The sequence below is a fragment of the Salmo trutta genome, chromosome 29 (genome assembly GCF_901001165.1).
Source record: "Salmo trutta chromosome 29, fSalTru1.1, whole genome shotgun sequence".
NCBI lineage: Eukaryota > Metazoa > Chordata > Actinopteri > Salmoniformes > Salmonidae > Salmo > Salmo trutta.
Window position 1 is genome coordinate 33,791,178 of NC_042985.1, and position 15,350 is coordinate 33,806,527.

Here is a 15,350-nt window from a genome sequence, read left to right on the forward strand (position 1 = left end):
TCATATATGACTGGACAGTAATCAAGATAAGATCAAACTAGATCCTGCAGGACTTGCTTTGCTAAGTGTGGTGTCAAAAAAGCAGAGCATCTATTGCATTTATTACAGACCTTTCCCAATCTTTACAACTATTGAATCTACATGGTTTGAACATGACAGTTCACAATCTAAGGTAACACCAAGTAATTGAATCTCCCCAACTTGTTCAACAGCCACACCATTCATAACCAGATTCAGCTGAGATCTTGAACTTGAACCAAATACAATGCACTTAGTTTTAGAGATGTTCAGGACCAGTTTATTACTGGCCACCCATTCCAAAACTGACTGCAAGGATTTCAGTGACTTCCTTTCCTGTGGTTGCTGATGCGTATATGGTTGAATCATCAGCATTCATGAACACACATGCTTTGTTTAATGCCAGTGGCACATCATTGGTAAAAGTAGAAGACCTCAATGCCTGCCCTGTAATATACCACACTTTACATGTTTGACATTAGAAAAGCTTCCACTAAAGAAAACCCTTTAAGTTATATTAGATAGTTAGCTCTGAATCAACGATATGGCAGAGGTTGACAAGCCATAAGACATACATTTTTTCAACAAATACAACAAAAACAAAAAAATCTAACAGTTTGCTAAAAGTTGGCAGCAAGCTGATAGGTCTGCTAATAGAACCAGCAAAGGCCGCTTTACCACTCTTGGGTAGTGGAATGACTTTGGCTTCCCTCCAAGCCTGAGGACAAAGACTTTCCTCTAGGCTCAGATTAAAGATTTGACAGATAGGAGTGGCTATAGAGTCATCTACCATCCTCAGTACCTTTCCCTCTAAGTTGTCAATCCCAGGAGGATTGTCATTATTGATCGATAACAATCATTTTCCCACTTCTCCCACACTAACTTTACAAAAGTCAAACTTACAATGCCTCTATTATTAGTTTTTTAATGCATGAGTACAATGGCTCACTGTTCGTTGTTGGCAATTCCTTTCTAAGTTTGCCCAATGAAGTAATCATTAAAATATTTGGCAACATCAAATGGTTTTGTAATGAATAAGCCATCTGATTTGATTAAAGATAGAGTTGAATTTGGCTTTTTGGTCATCATTTCATTTAAAATACTCCAAGTTGTTTTCAATAATTCTTTATATCATTGATCTTTGCTTCATAACTTAACAGAGCTTGAGAAAATCTGCAAGGAATAATGGGAAAAAATCCCCAAATCCGGATCTGCAAAGCTGATACAGACATACCCTAGACGACTCAAATCTGTCATCACCACCAAAGGTGCTTCTACAAAGCATTGGCTCAAGGGTGTGAAGCCTTGTGTAATGAGACGTTTCTGTATTTCATTTTCAATAAAAGTTTAATACATTCTACAACCATGTTTTCACTTTGTCATTATGGGGTATTTTTATTCATTTTGAATTATGTAACACAACAAAATGTGGAATAAGTCAAGGGGTATGAATACTTTTTGAAGGCGTTATATCTTGCATCACTTCTTCATCGGTATTGCTGTCACAGAAATGCAGGGCTCTGAAGTGAACCAATGGGAATTTTTATGTGAGCAGATAGTTAACAGAACACCCTCTACTTGGTGCTATATTTTAAGAATTCCTCAAAGACAAAACCACTGACTTTAATAGCCAGACACATGGTTATACATTTTATTTTGCTTGTCAGGGAGATTTGTTCTGCTCATTCATTGTGACAGACATTTGAGTCCTTCTAAATCATTGAGGACCTTGCATATCAAGCTTTAAATGATTTAGACATTTTTACATGTGATTAATAGTGTAAATCACGGCCCTATTCAATATGCTGAGATTTTAGTTTTTTTTAGCTTCCAATTACATTCTGCTCTTTGTTCTACCATAGTTCTTGGGATACTGTCTGGAAGCCTATGGCTATGTGTTTTTCTTTTGTAGGTGAACATAGTACACTCTTAGAAAAAAAGGGTTCCAAAATGGTTCTTCAGCTGTCCGAATTGGAGAACCCTTTTTGGTTCCAGGTAGGAACCCTTTTAGGTTCTAAATAACAAACAAAAAAATATGTAAAGAGTGTATGTGCACACACGTTCCTTTTTTATTTAGTAGAAACAATTACTCCGATAGATTTGCAGTCCCTACAGCTATGTATTGCCCATTCAATGACCAAACCCCAACAGTGGTATTAGTAGCAGTCTGTTCTAACCAACTGAGCTACCTCGCTCCTAAGCAAGTGTAAAAACCTGGAGGACAGAACAACTAAGTGTAAAGAAGAGTAAAGGTCAGTGAAGTCCAGCAGAGCTGCAGAGACTGAGGTGAATTAAAACTGATCTGTGACCTTCACAATAACACATCAGAGCACAACAGTAGAGGAGAGCTCTAATCTCCCAGATATCCGGCAAGTAGCCTACCTACTGTGGCAGTAGTCAAAAAGGGCCACATGAGAATCCCCTCCTACCAAGTGCCAATATAAATTTTAAGAACAGTCAAATCAATAGTCAAATCATGACTTAATTCTCACGTCCTAGGGCGTAAGCCAGAGACCAATCATTTAGTCTTTAAGGTGAAAAGAAACAGACAGAAGAATACAAGTCAGTCAGCTAGATAAGCAAAACAGGGGTTGAGTAAAGATGCTGAACATCTTTTGACGGCCTCCTTAATAATATTTGCTGGAGTACATTAAGACTACCTAAACTAGAAGAAACACACAGGTGCATATAACAAAGTAGAACAGGTATCAGGGGAGCAGAAAGCTGGTGGGCATAACATAGGCTTAGTGCACTTCATTGCCCAACAACAGCGTTTTGATGCTTCACTTAAATCGAGTCTTTAAAATAAAAAGTAATCTAGTTTTTCTGGGGCTAAATTGATCTGTCACTATGAAACTAAAACAGCATGCTTGTTGAGGAGGGGGGATTATCACTGTTGGGGCATAAGACTACAAAGAGACTCTCTCGCCAGCAAAACAAATATGACTATAATTGTAGAATATTTGTCTGGTATAATTTGTGTGGATGCCATTTCGATTTATTTTGAAAATGCTATACATATGCTATTTTAGGAGCAGGATGCATGTTCATGACTTATGGAGAATAACTAGCTAGCTAAACATTCAAAAAATTACTCACTCAAGTATCAGCTTCCTAAATAATGTGATAACCATTCATATTAAGCCTCTTCACGCATTAGTCTAGTTGTAGGGTAGCCAACTACACAACTCCTCGATTTACGATGAAGGTGAGCGGCGACTAGTATGAGTGGACTGGAGCTCCGATGTCACATAAAATTACGTTTTTATTCAAAAAACAACTGATTTCAGCACCCAAAGAATAGCCCGCAATTACGCAGAACAATGGCGTGTGTAATTGCAGGCTATTATTTGGGTGCTGAAATTAGTAGTTTTATTTAAAAAATCTAGAAGATTGAAATACTGCTCGCTTTTAATAACTGCTAGTTTTTCGTCAGCATGCTAGGCTAGCTAATGGTCAAGTAGTCCATTAGATCAGAGATTTGGATATAATGACGAGATACCTATGTCTCCACCCTAACAATGGGATTCATTATCCACAGAGCCGAGCGGCGGGCTGTCAAGCTTGCCTATTCCTCTCTTTGGATTGGTGGATAAAACTTTTTTAATATTCAATGTGGGGTGTTGAAGTCAACAGCCTGTATTCAATGGAGAGAGATGCTATGCTACTAGCCTCATGTCATGAATATGCATAGCCATCGAGACAACTCCGATATGAAGTGTTTTTTCTCAAAAATCCTGGGATGTCACGTGTCCTACTCATATCAGTACACCCGTAACAACCTAAGCATTACAAAACTTCTATTAGATCAAATAAACTTCACGTAGCAAATAAGCGATTACATTTTTTGTTGACCAAATTCGACACTCTCATTGACCTCCATACAAAAACTCCTCGCTTGGTGAGCGAAAGAAACGAAACAACACCACCTGCTGGAGAAGACAGCATTTTGTCCCAGTTAGCAGGCTGACGGAACAACTAGCAATCATAAAACACTAGCAGTATTTCAATCTTCTCGATTTGTCAGTTGGGATAATGGGACAATTAGCAGTACACTGCCATCTCCCATCCCTGGATTGAGGTACGTTTCCCGAGCCATATCTTGCAACAGCTCTGCACTGTCCTGATCGTGGCATAGCCACATTCTATGGAGCAATATACCTGCCAAGAGGTTGACCATACATACTGTTATGATCGCAAGAAAATCCATACATAAATTGTTAGGATCGTAAGAAAAGCCATGCGTGAAACATAAATGTACACGTGAAATTTAATCTGTGAACATACAAACACCATGTTATGATTACGGACTAACATTTTAGGCTTGAACAAATATTGTGTTGCAATTCTGACGTACAATAATACCTTTCAGAGTTTTGGCAGTTTCATCTCACCAGCAAAAAAAACATACACCAAATGGCCTGTGAGGAGTGCTACCCAAACTAGCATTCCGGGAAAGAGGTATCCTGCACGTTTTCAAGTTAAAAGTCTCCATTCTCTATTACCTCTCAGTTGGTTTACTTTACATTTAGGTAGCAAATGGATACTGGCCCAATGCTCTTAACCACTAGGCTACATGACACCTAATAAACATAGGCTATAGATAGTCTTGACCATTTGGGACCCCTTGGCTATTTCGCTCCGGACAGGTTATAGACAAGACTTAATCAATATTTTGTTTTGTCTTATTTATTGATATGGATATAGCCTCTGCGTGATGGGGTTATGCAATGAAAATTGGTATAACAAGCCTACATACAGAGTGGAATTCACTAATACAACAGCCAGAATGCCTAATATAAGTCCTACAATCCGTGCTCCCAAATACTGTAAATAGTGTGATTCATTTGGTTACATGATCACCACAATAGCCCCAAGTGGCAAAAAAAATGAATTATGCAATTATATGGCCATTAAATAACACACAACAGCATGGCATATTTAGATAGAGCACTACCTGTTTGGAGCCCAACATTTTTGGGGAGCTTGCCTGTTTTGCATGTTATTTTGATTATTTTGACATTAATACGTGTCACATATCAGTTTGCAAACAATGTAAAAAAAAATATATATATATCATTGCGTTAATAAAGCCGCATATAAACATTGTCTCTTTTTTTGTTTCTTGAGTAAGGCAGCTCCAAAATGCAGGTGTTCCAGCCTAACTCAGTGCTTTCTGTGGTGGTGGGGCAAGCCAGCAGAAAATACGGAGCATTGCGCCGTGATTGGCTCAGTGTTCTGTCACTTATGGGGACACTACGTCACCGCCAAGTCTATGGGTAGAGCTAGAAAATTCTAGCCCCTTGGGTGCTGCCATAGAGTTACATAGAAGTGCCCATCGAAGAAGGCTCAAGGTCATTGTCCACAGATAAAATGAAGTCAAATCAAGTTGTATGTACAGTAGCTTTGATTGGCGGCCTATGCATATTTGTAAACAACAGCTGGTGCACGAAATCTAAGGAAGTCTCGAGGATTTGCTCGCCTGAGGTAGAGTATCTCATGATAAGCTGTAGACCACACTATGTGCAACCAGAGGGAAAACAACTCTGGACCACCTATGCTCCACACACAGAGACCCATACAAAGCTCTCCCTCGCCCTCCATTTGGCAAATTTGACCATAAATCTATCCTCTTGATTTCCTGCTTAGAAGCTAAAACTAAAGCAGGAGGCACCAATTGACTCGGTCAATAAGAAAGTGGTCAGACGAAGCACATGCTAAGCTACAGGACTGTTTTGCTAGCACAGACTGGAATATGTTCTGGGATTCTTCTGATGGCATTGAGGAGTATACCACATTAGTCACTGGCTTCATCAATAAGTGCATCGATGATGTCATCATCACTGTGACCGATCGATCGTACATACCTCAACCAGAAGCCATGGATTACAGGCAACATCCACACTCAGCTAAAGGGTAGAGCTGCCGCTTTCAAGGAGCGGGACTCTAACCCGGAAGCCTATAAGAAATCCAGCTATGCTACGTCTGTAGCCATGAAGTGCTTTGAAAGGCTGGTCATGGCTCACATCAACACCAATTATCCCAGAAACCCTAGACCCCCTCCAATTTGCATACCGCCCCAATAGATCCACAGCTGATGCAATCTCAATTGCACTCAACACTGCCATTTCCCACCTGGACAAAAGGAACACCTATGTGAGAATGCTATTCATTGACTACAGCTCAGCATTCAACACCATAGTGTCCTCAAAGCTCATCACAAAGCTAAGGACCCTGGGACTAAACACCTCACTCTGCAACTGGATCCTGGACTTCCTGATGGGCCGCCCCCAGGTGGTAAGGGTAGGGAACAACACACCCGCCACGCTGATCCTCAACATGGGGGCCCCTCAGGGGTGCGTGCTTAGTCCCCTCCTGTACTCCCTGTTCACTCATGACTGCATGGCCAGGCATGACTCCAACACCATCATTAAGTTTGCCGATGACACAACAGTGGTAGGCCTGATCACCGACAACGATGAGACAGCCTATAGGCAATTTCTCGCATGGAATAGCCTTCATTTCTCAGAACAAGAATAGAATAGCCTTTTAAAATGATAAACTTGGATTAGCTAACACAACGTGCCATTGGAACACAGGAGTGAGGGTTGCTGACAATGGGCCTCTGTACGCCTATGTAGATATTCCATAAAAAAATTGCAGTTTCTAACTACAATAGTCCTTTACAACATTAACAATGTCTACACTGTATTTCTGATCAATTTGATTTTCTTTCAAAAACAAGGACATTTCTAAGTGACCCCAAACTTTTGAACCGTAGTGTATATTTTTCAGAATTTTCAGGGGGTGCTGCACCCTACTTCACGCGGCTATGACCATAAGCGGTGCGTGTTAATGTTCAGACCAAGCATTGGGGTTCTTAACAAAACGCCCCCATACAGAAGACACCTTCTTCCAATGACTCGTATGTATAATATAATGGAACATATAGTCATGATCAAGGGCTAGGTTTACGGTAGGAACGTCTCAAGGATCCCATATAGCAATAACCTTAGCCTCTCGCCGGCCAAAGTCAGTGTTGCAGCTGTGCGCCTGCGTACGGTAGTCCCATGTGTTGTGAATACATGCATTGACAAGTTGAGTGCTAGCTAGCTATTTTACAACGGTAGCTGTGGCTTCTACAGGCATACTTGCATACCAGGTGAAATATGGAGAGTGAGTATCCTAACCTGTCTTTTTTAAACGAACTATTAGTCACATGAATCCATTCGTTGTTCATTATTTAAAGATTAGCTAGCTACAAGTTTACGCACGTTAGCATATGTGTTGTTCCTAGCTACATCTCACAACATTAGCTAAAATGCTAACTGATAACATAACATTTGTTCTCCTATCTTCTAGGACTCGTGCAGGCTAGCCTACCTCCTGATCAGGGACATATTCTGGGCATAGTGGTGGGTATCCTACGGTACTGATGTGATACTGTTGTGTTAGCTATCATAATGTAGCCAGGAATTAGGTTGGACACAACCTGAGACAGGCATTTATAGAAAGCCCTCCACTGCAACTAGGTAGTCTGCTGTTAGGATCTAATCACAGTCACTCTTTAACATATTCACCATTATAAACTGGGTGGTTCGCAACCGAACCAATAGAATGAACGACCAGCCGGCTTGGGTAGCAGCCCTAGATTTGTGTTGGAACTATATCTTGTGGAAGGATGTACTAGTATGAGTAAATTCATACTATGTCAGTCATTATTTGAATATGTTGGTAACCCGTTGTATAAAAGTGATAATGCTTTCGAAGCCAGTGTTTGGAGGATATATTGGCATGGTTTGCCGGCCCTCTACTAATATATATATCCTTCAAACACCAGCTTCTCAGGCATTATCACTTAAATATGCTGTCACATAGCCTAATTGTTTTCAGTTGTGCAGACAAGCTAGCTACATAGCCTAACTAGCCTGTTAGTTGTAGTTGTCTCGTGATGGTGTATGTCTGTTCTGGTGCCCATACAGTCTCAGAGTGATAAGCAGGCGGAGATGTTCACAAATGGCTTTCTGAAGAACAGTTTACCGGGTATGAGCAAGAAGAACATCGGCGACTTCATGCTTCGCAAGGCTGTGGTTCTAAAGTATGCAAAAAAGAAAAAGGAGAAGAAAAAGAAAAAGCGAGCCAAGGGTCTCAATGCTAAACAAAGGAGAGAGATGAAGGTCTTTCAGCTGAAACCAGAGCATCAAAAGTTTGTACATACTTTTTCCTTGTAGTAGGACTAAATATGCTGTTTACACTGTAAGAGGTTTACATCCTAATAAGGCATATATATATATATTTTTTTTTACATGCTTATTATTTTTTATCTCTGTAGATATGAGCTTTTCTTGCCCTTGCATGAGCTATGGAAACAGTACATCAGAGATCTGTGCAACGGATTGAAACCAGAGAGGTAAGAAATGCATTTTATTTGGTTCATGTAGGACAAAGTTTTTTTTGTATGGCTAGAATGTTAAATCCTAATAAAATAACATCTATGTTGAAGCAACCCACAGACAATTCAGCAGAGGCTGTTGAAGGCTGATTTTCATGGTGCCATTCTTACAGGTGAGAGCTTGTTTATTTGGTCAAAACACTTTAGCTGTTACTGTCACTAATCGATGCCAGTCTTCAGGATCTTAATTAGCACATCTATGGCACATTGTATATAATCATCAAATCAAATCAAATTTATTTATATAGCCCTTCGTACATCAGCTGAAATCTCAAAGTGCTGTACAGAAACCCAGCCTAAAACCCCAAACAGCAAGCAATGCATGTGAAAGAAGCACGGTGGCTATATAATCATGTCTATGTAATGATCACCAATGTTTTTTCGTGTGTGAAACAGTAGCCAGGTCCAAATGCCCCTCGTATGTAGGCACCACAGGAATCCTAGTGCAGGAGATGAAGCACGTCTTCAAAATCATCACAAAGGAGGACAGACTGAAAGGTTTGTACGCCACATTTCAGTACCTTTTTGTTTAGGTACTCATTAAGTCCGCTGTTATTGAACTGTTTTTCAACTGCCAAACTGCCATTCTATTTTCTTCCTCATCTCTCCTTCTTCTGCAGTCATACCCAAGCGAAACAGCGTGTTTGCCGTGGAGATTGACGGCTTTGTCTCCCATATCTACGGCAGCAAGTTTGAACTCCGCTCCAGCGAGCGATCCGCAAAGAAATTTAAAGTCAAAGGAACCATAGACCTGTGATCCTGTTGAAGTGTAGTAATGAGACTGAGCTCAGAGGCTCAAAGGACAGAGAAGTAAACGACTCCTGTCAGGATCTACAATAAGGACTATCACCATCTTCAATTCTTATTTTCAAGTCATACGGGAAACCTCAGCATCTGTTTTGGATGCAAGTCCTGTTCTATAGCATTTTGTACTGTGGCAAAGACAGAAGACCTGAGGGACTCAAAGCAATCAAAACATAGTTGTGATTAGAGAGCATTTGTGTTGGTATTTTCTTTTTTTGTAAACGTATCCATTGATTGGTCAATGATTCAATTATTTTACATAATTGTAAATGCATAATGATCTGTTTTCAGTTGTTTTGAGCAACACTACCTATGTCCACAAGGTGGCACTAAATCAATCTGCTTCAATGTATGTACAATAAACATCTATACATTTTTGTCAAATGACAGGTTACATTTTCTTGATCACCTAGTTTGAAGTTACACAATGAGTTACAATACAATTATACTACCATGTGGAAACTGAAAATGTGGCTGTCTTGGTATACAAGATGCTTAACTTCCTGATAATTTGCGAATTTCCTAGTTGGTCAACTTTTTATAAGGTACCTGTTGTATATTGTTGGTTTGGATGTTGGTTTGTCAATTGAAGTGACGTAGGTACTAGAAACATTGCTGACCTGAAATGTTCATTTGGTAGTTGAGTTTTATTGACAAGTAAGTCTCTCATGGTTGGCTTTTGGATAGCTCATATTTGTTTCTTTATTAACCACGAGTATGATTTTGTCAACTTTTTATGCTATTACAATAATGAAAACTGAGTAATTGAATTTATATATATTTTTTAATCAATTTAATAAACAAAGCATTTGCTGTCTGTTTTGTAAAATATTGTAACATTTTATTTCCCTATTCAATACCCAGTAAAAAGCCTATCCCTGTTCTCAGTAGTGTGCTGATGCATGAGATATTTCGTTATTTGGGCAGGGTGGTGTGTATGAGACCGACTGGAAGGGAACAACTTAACGTCATCACTTCCTTCTTCACTGGTAATTCAAATATGCTTTCTACTTTCTTTTCACAGGGTGTAAGGTCTTGGTCTAGAGGCCTGGTGTATCAGTCCATGCAATGCAACACGTGCGTCTATGACCTCATTTGATGCTGTAAAAAGCATTCATTTTATTCAACCAAGTATGTGTAATATTCAAGTCCAATGTTTCTTGCATGCATGTGCTATGTTTATTTGTTCAGCCCTGGTGACTTGGAATTCCATGCTAAAGAATAGCCATACTGGGACATATTGTTTTCCCTCATAAAAAAAACACAGGATGTACATTAACCAGATTTCACCATTTTTTTTTTCGTTCTACTTCTGTATTCTTGTAAAGCGTAGAGGTCGTTGGAAATCTGTCATATTTGTCATGGTATAATGGCCAGTAAGAGTATTCCTTGAAACAATGTGTTCATCTTTTTCTCCACCTGTACAGTCTTTGCTGTATTCTGCTCAACCAGACAGACAACATTGGGGTTATTTTTTACATTTTGGTTGATGATAGTCTGTTTTAAAAATAGAATGCCTTTTTGGTAAACATCAGGCACAGTTAAACTGTACTTTCATGTGTTTTTTTTCTACTGAAAAAAGGCCAACCTTGTTAGCTGTAATAACTCTTGCACCTAGTTCAATGATACACACGTTTGAGCTAACACAACACAATTACATTGTTTACTCATTCTTTTGGGGAGATGGAGATAGTTGTGTTTAAGGAAGTTATGGCCTCTGAAAATGGCAAGTTTGTGCGTTTGCTTTTTTAATCTGCGTGTTTCATAAGGTGGCCTGAGAAGACACCCCTACTGAAGGAAATCACCTATGATTGTTTGAATTGTGATGTCATTACATTTTGCAATGCTTCCCTATCAGAAGTTGGTCTTTGTGTAGGCCTATGTCCTAGTTTATACAACATTCCATAAGAGTGATCCATCAAGAGAACACTTTCTCATACTACCGAATATTTGTGGTTTTCCCCGGAGCGAGAATCTGATCAACATGCAGCAAAATCTTTTGTGATTTTCCATTCAATGCTGCTTTTCAATTATAGCAAGTTCATTGTTTTGTTTTTCAGTTGCAACCATTAGCTACTATCACTAACCATCATTATATTCCTATAATTTATAGCCATGCAATTTTTTCCCTATCATTACATTGTTATTAATATTTCTGCTTAAAGCTGGAATCCTTGGTTGCTACGTACATTTTTGGACCTATAAATTAATGATAAACTTTGAACGGGGTATGGTAGTAGGTGCCAGGTGCACCGGTTTAAGTGTATCAAGTACTGCACACTGCTGGGTTTTTCACTCAACAGTTTCCTGTGTTTTATCAAGAATGGTCCATCAAAAGAGGGTGTAACTCAATATTAGACGATGCAAATAGGAGTCAGGAGTCTTATGACTTGTGGGTAGAAGCTGTTAGTACTTTTGGACCTAGACTGATTGAAGTGGATTGAACAAGTGACATCAATAAAGGATCATAGCTTTCACCTGGATTCACCTGGCCAGTCTATGTCACGGAAAGAACAGTTCTTAATGTTTTGTACACTCATACCCATTGATTCTTGAAGAATTATAAATGCAACATGAGCATAGGTCAACTGTTGTTTTTTACTCCAATGTTTGTAAACAATGTAAATGTAAACAAACACTGTGTAGCCTCAAAACATTGTTCAAAAATATAATGTTGATATCATGGATGATCAGTCCTTGCATCCATAGCTCTGTCTATGAATTTGAGAGTGTTTACATTTCTCCAAGGCCCATCCCTCAGCTTTTAACCAAAACACTGGCGGGATGACAGCTTTGTTATTGTTTCAATTAAGGATGCTAGTTCTAATGCTGTCCAACAGGGGTTTTCCTGTATTCATAGTCCTAGAATTCGCAATTACAATACTTGTATTTACTGTAATTTAACAGGATCTCTATGCCCCGAGTCACATCCCGTCATGTTTGGGAATCTGGTCTTGCCTGTTTTCCCTCTTTCTAATTGCTCTCTTTCTCGCTCTCTCTCCACATCAAGTTGTTTTGGAACTCCCCATGCCGTGCGACTCAACAGGAAATGTGAGTTTCACATATAAAGGACCTCTCGTGGCAACTCACTCTTCATTACAGAAGCTACTACTTGACACTGACAAAACCTGCTGTATGGTGGTCAAACGGGAACTAAGCGATTTACTACTGAGACAGACTGCTGCAGCGTAAACAAGATATTAATCGCAAAACAGAGAGTAAAAGGTACAATTTACTATTTTTCACTATACTTTTATTCGATCATTAGTGACATAGGCCTACCATTTCGTCTCATGTGTAAATCTTAATGTAATCTTTTGTTATTTCAATTGTATTTACATTTTGTGGATGTTTTGTTAATTTCCTGTAGTGTTGTAATCCAGCTCATCATGGTGGACCAGCTGGCATTCACGCAAGAGAACAGAGAGCGGATCCAGGCAGTGGAGAACTCATTTGGCCCCTCTGGGAAGTCCCTGTTCAGACCTGGCCGGGTCTTGATAGGCGAGGGGCGGCTGATGAAGCTGTGTCGACGCCGCCCACAGCCCAAAGTATTTTACTTGTTTAATGACATTTTGGTCTACGGTAGCATCATCCTTCATGGACACTGGCACAAGAACCAGCAGATAATCTCCCTGGAGGATATCCAGCTAGAGGACCTGGAGGATGGGGTCAGCATGGAGAACCAGTGGCTGATCCGCACCCCACGGAAGTCATTTTATGTGTCAGCTGCCTCTGCTGAGGAGAAGCATGCCTGGATGGAACACATCGAGGACTGCAGGTCCAAGCAGCTGCAACATGCCGGCTGCCAGCCCGGATGCACCTTCGCCACCACCTGGATCCCTGACCGGGCGTCCGCCATCTGCATGCGCTGCTCTAAAACGTTTCGGGTCAACAAACGTCGCCACCACTGTCGTCGCTGCGGCTTCATCGTCTGCAACGCCTGCTCCAAGAACCGGGCCGTAATCTGCCACATCTCTACTAAGCCTGTGAGGGTATGTCGACTGTGTCACCTCAGTCTCCAGGACCATGGGGCACTGACCCAGGACGAGGTGCATTCACGGGGGGACAGTGATGGGAGGAACTGCTCTGATGAATACGAACTGGTCATGCCTGAGTACGAGGCGACTATCGACGATGAGGCAGATGACCACGCACCACACAAGTGGGTTGAGTCTCAGATCAACTCTTGGTCCCCGTATCACTATTTAAAACCGCACCACCAAAGTCCCAATCTCACTGGCTTGTCAAACCACTTGACTTGAATTGGATCGACTTTTGGACAATGTGAGAGGACACTGAAAAGTATTTACTGAATGGGTATGTGGTGAAGAAAAGTGTCAAATCAAGACGTTACATGATAACATGTAATCATAAATATTGTGCATATATGAACACTACTGGATCAATATATTCCTGTTAATATACCTTTGAGTGTATTGGGGTGCTTATTTGTGTTATCCGTTTGATAAATGTTAACCTGTATTATGCATCGTTGACTGTCCATTATACACACACGCAGCATCTTTGTTTACATGAAATATTTTGCACTGAATACTTTTATATTCATCCTATACTTATCTTCTTTAAAAAAAGGCATGTTGACTAAGATAATGTGCCTATGTTATGTGTACCTGTAATTATAACTCTAAATGACAACAATACCTGTACTTCTTTATTTATCACATTCACATCAACCATTTACCTATAAAATAAAATATTTTGATAGCAACCTTTGGTCATCCTTGTCCTGAACACCTGGTAAGACTGCTTATTGACCTCCAAACAGCTGTACTCAAACTATTAAGTGCTTAGTGTTACAAAGTCCAGCAGACACATGAAACCGTCCTGAGGCAACAGGTGCAGTAAATAACCCTTTAGAGAAAGTTCTTGCGTCACCTGATTTTCCTAACTCTAGTGTTGTCATTGGCAATACTCAGGCCAACTGCCAATGACATTTTGGAAAGAACATATTCAAATGCAACATGTCTATTATTAACGCTTTATCTAGAAGTCTTTGCTAGGTAAAGCTCCGCCTTAGCTCACTGGTCACCATAACACCCACCCCTAGAACAAAAATCTCTGAAATTGGAGACATATCTCCCTCACTAACTTTAAGCATCACCTATCTGAGCAGTTTACCGATCGCTGCAGCTGTACACAGCCCATCTGTAAATAGCCCATCCAATCTACCTACCTCATCCCCATATTGTTTTTATTTACTTTTTTTGCTGTTTTGCACACCAGTGTTTCTACTTGCACATCATCATCATCTGCACATCTATCACTCCAGTGTTAATTTGATAAATTGTAATTACTTCGCTACTATTGGCCTATTTATTGCCTTACCTCCTTAATCCATTTGCACACACTGTATATAGATTGTTCTATTGACTGTACTTTCGTTAATCCCATGTGTAACTGTGTTATTGTTTTTGTCGCACTGCTTTGCTTTATTTTAGCCAGGTCGCAGTTGTAAATGAGAACTTGTTCTCAACTGGCCTACTTGGTTAAATAAAGGTGAAATAAAATGTAAAAAATAACACTTCATAGGCATTTCAAACAAAATCAGTTTAAATCGTGCTCTCTGATTTCTGAAAAGAACTGTCTAAAAGGTTTTTGAACGAAGATATAAAACTGCTCTCACATCCCAGACTACCAATAAAGTGGTGATGTAATATGATATCGTGAGACTTCAAACCATTGGAATTTGAAAAAGCTGCAATTAAACGGTTTATTAGTAAACCATACCTACAAGACTAACAACCATCTCTCAGAAACGAATGACATAGCTTCTTATGAAATTTCTACTCGAGATTAATAATCTATTTTTCTCTGTCTGATGTTATGACAACCTGCATGACCAAGTTTGCTTGCAAAGGAACAAGGAAACGTCTAGAAAAATAAATGAAAGAAATGCACAAAGGCGTCATAAAACAACCTTTGCATATACTTCAAAAAGTGCTTTGATATCTTAAGATATATATAATATATTCTAGTATTATTCAAAAGTCTACATTTGAAACATTGAAAACGAGGAACTATGTTTCAGAAAGCCAGAACAAAAATACTGCGTAAT

The 15,350-nt window shown here is 39.7% G+C and overlaps 2 protein-coding genes across 4 annotated transcripts; both read left to right on the forward strand.

The window, feature by feature from the left end:
- The first annotated feature begins 7,050 nt into the window (after positions 1-7,050).
- pop4 (POP4 homolog, ribonuclease P/MRP subunit) lies at positions 7,051-10,103 on the forward strand. Of its 3 annotated transcripts, none has more exons than XM_029721859.1 (7): positions 7,051-7,194; positions 7,381-7,433; positions 8,001-8,224; positions 8,351-8,428; positions 8,522-8,583; positions 8,870-8,968; positions 9,091-10,103. In XM_029721859.1, the coding sequence occupies exons 1-7, from the start codon at positions 7,188-7,190 to the stop codon at positions 9,225-9,227; spliced, it is 660 nt and encodes a 219-aa protein (XP_029577719.1). In that variant the 5' UTR covers positions 7,051-7,187; the 3' UTR covers positions 9,228-10,103. The 3 variants fall into 3 exon arrangements, with proteins under 3 accessions (XP_029577719.1, XP_029577718.1, XP_029577720.1); XM_029721858.1 differs by having other exon boundaries at positions 7,052-7,194; positions 8,867-8,968; XM_029721860.1 differs by lacking the exon at positions 7,051-7,194 and having other exon boundaries at positions 7,396-7,447; positions 8,867-8,968.
- A 2,236-nt stretch (positions 10,104-12,339) lies between these two features.
- plekhf1 (pleckstrin homology domain containing, family F (with FYVE domain) member 1) lies at positions 12,340-14,003 on the forward strand. The gene is made up of 2 exons (XM_029721861.1): positions 12,340-12,499; positions 12,645-14,003. Exon 2 carries the CDS (start codon positions 12,664-12,666, stop codon positions 13,534-13,536), a length of 873 nt encoding a protein of 290 aa, XP_029577721.1. The 5' UTR covers positions 12,340-12,499; positions 12,645-12,663; the 3' UTR covers positions 13,537-14,003.
- The last annotated feature ends 1,347 nt before the right edge of the window (positions 14,004-15,350 follow it).

Excerpts from the sequence above, each read along its gene's own strand:
- pop4 (XM_029721858.1), top strand. Across the intron at positions 8,225-8,350 it reads CTGAAACCAGAGCATCAAAA|ATATGAGCTTTTCTTGCCCT; the intron begins GTTTGTACATAC and ends TTATCTCTGTAG. Across the intron at positions 8,969-9,090 it reads AAAGGAGGACAGACTGAAAG|TCATACCCAAGCGAAACAGC; the intron begins GTTTGTACGCCA and ends CTTCTTCTGCAG.
- plekhf1 (XM_029721861.1), top strand. The coding sequence starts at position 12,664 with ATGGTGGACCAGCTGGCATTCACGCAAGAGAACAGAGAGCGGATCCAG.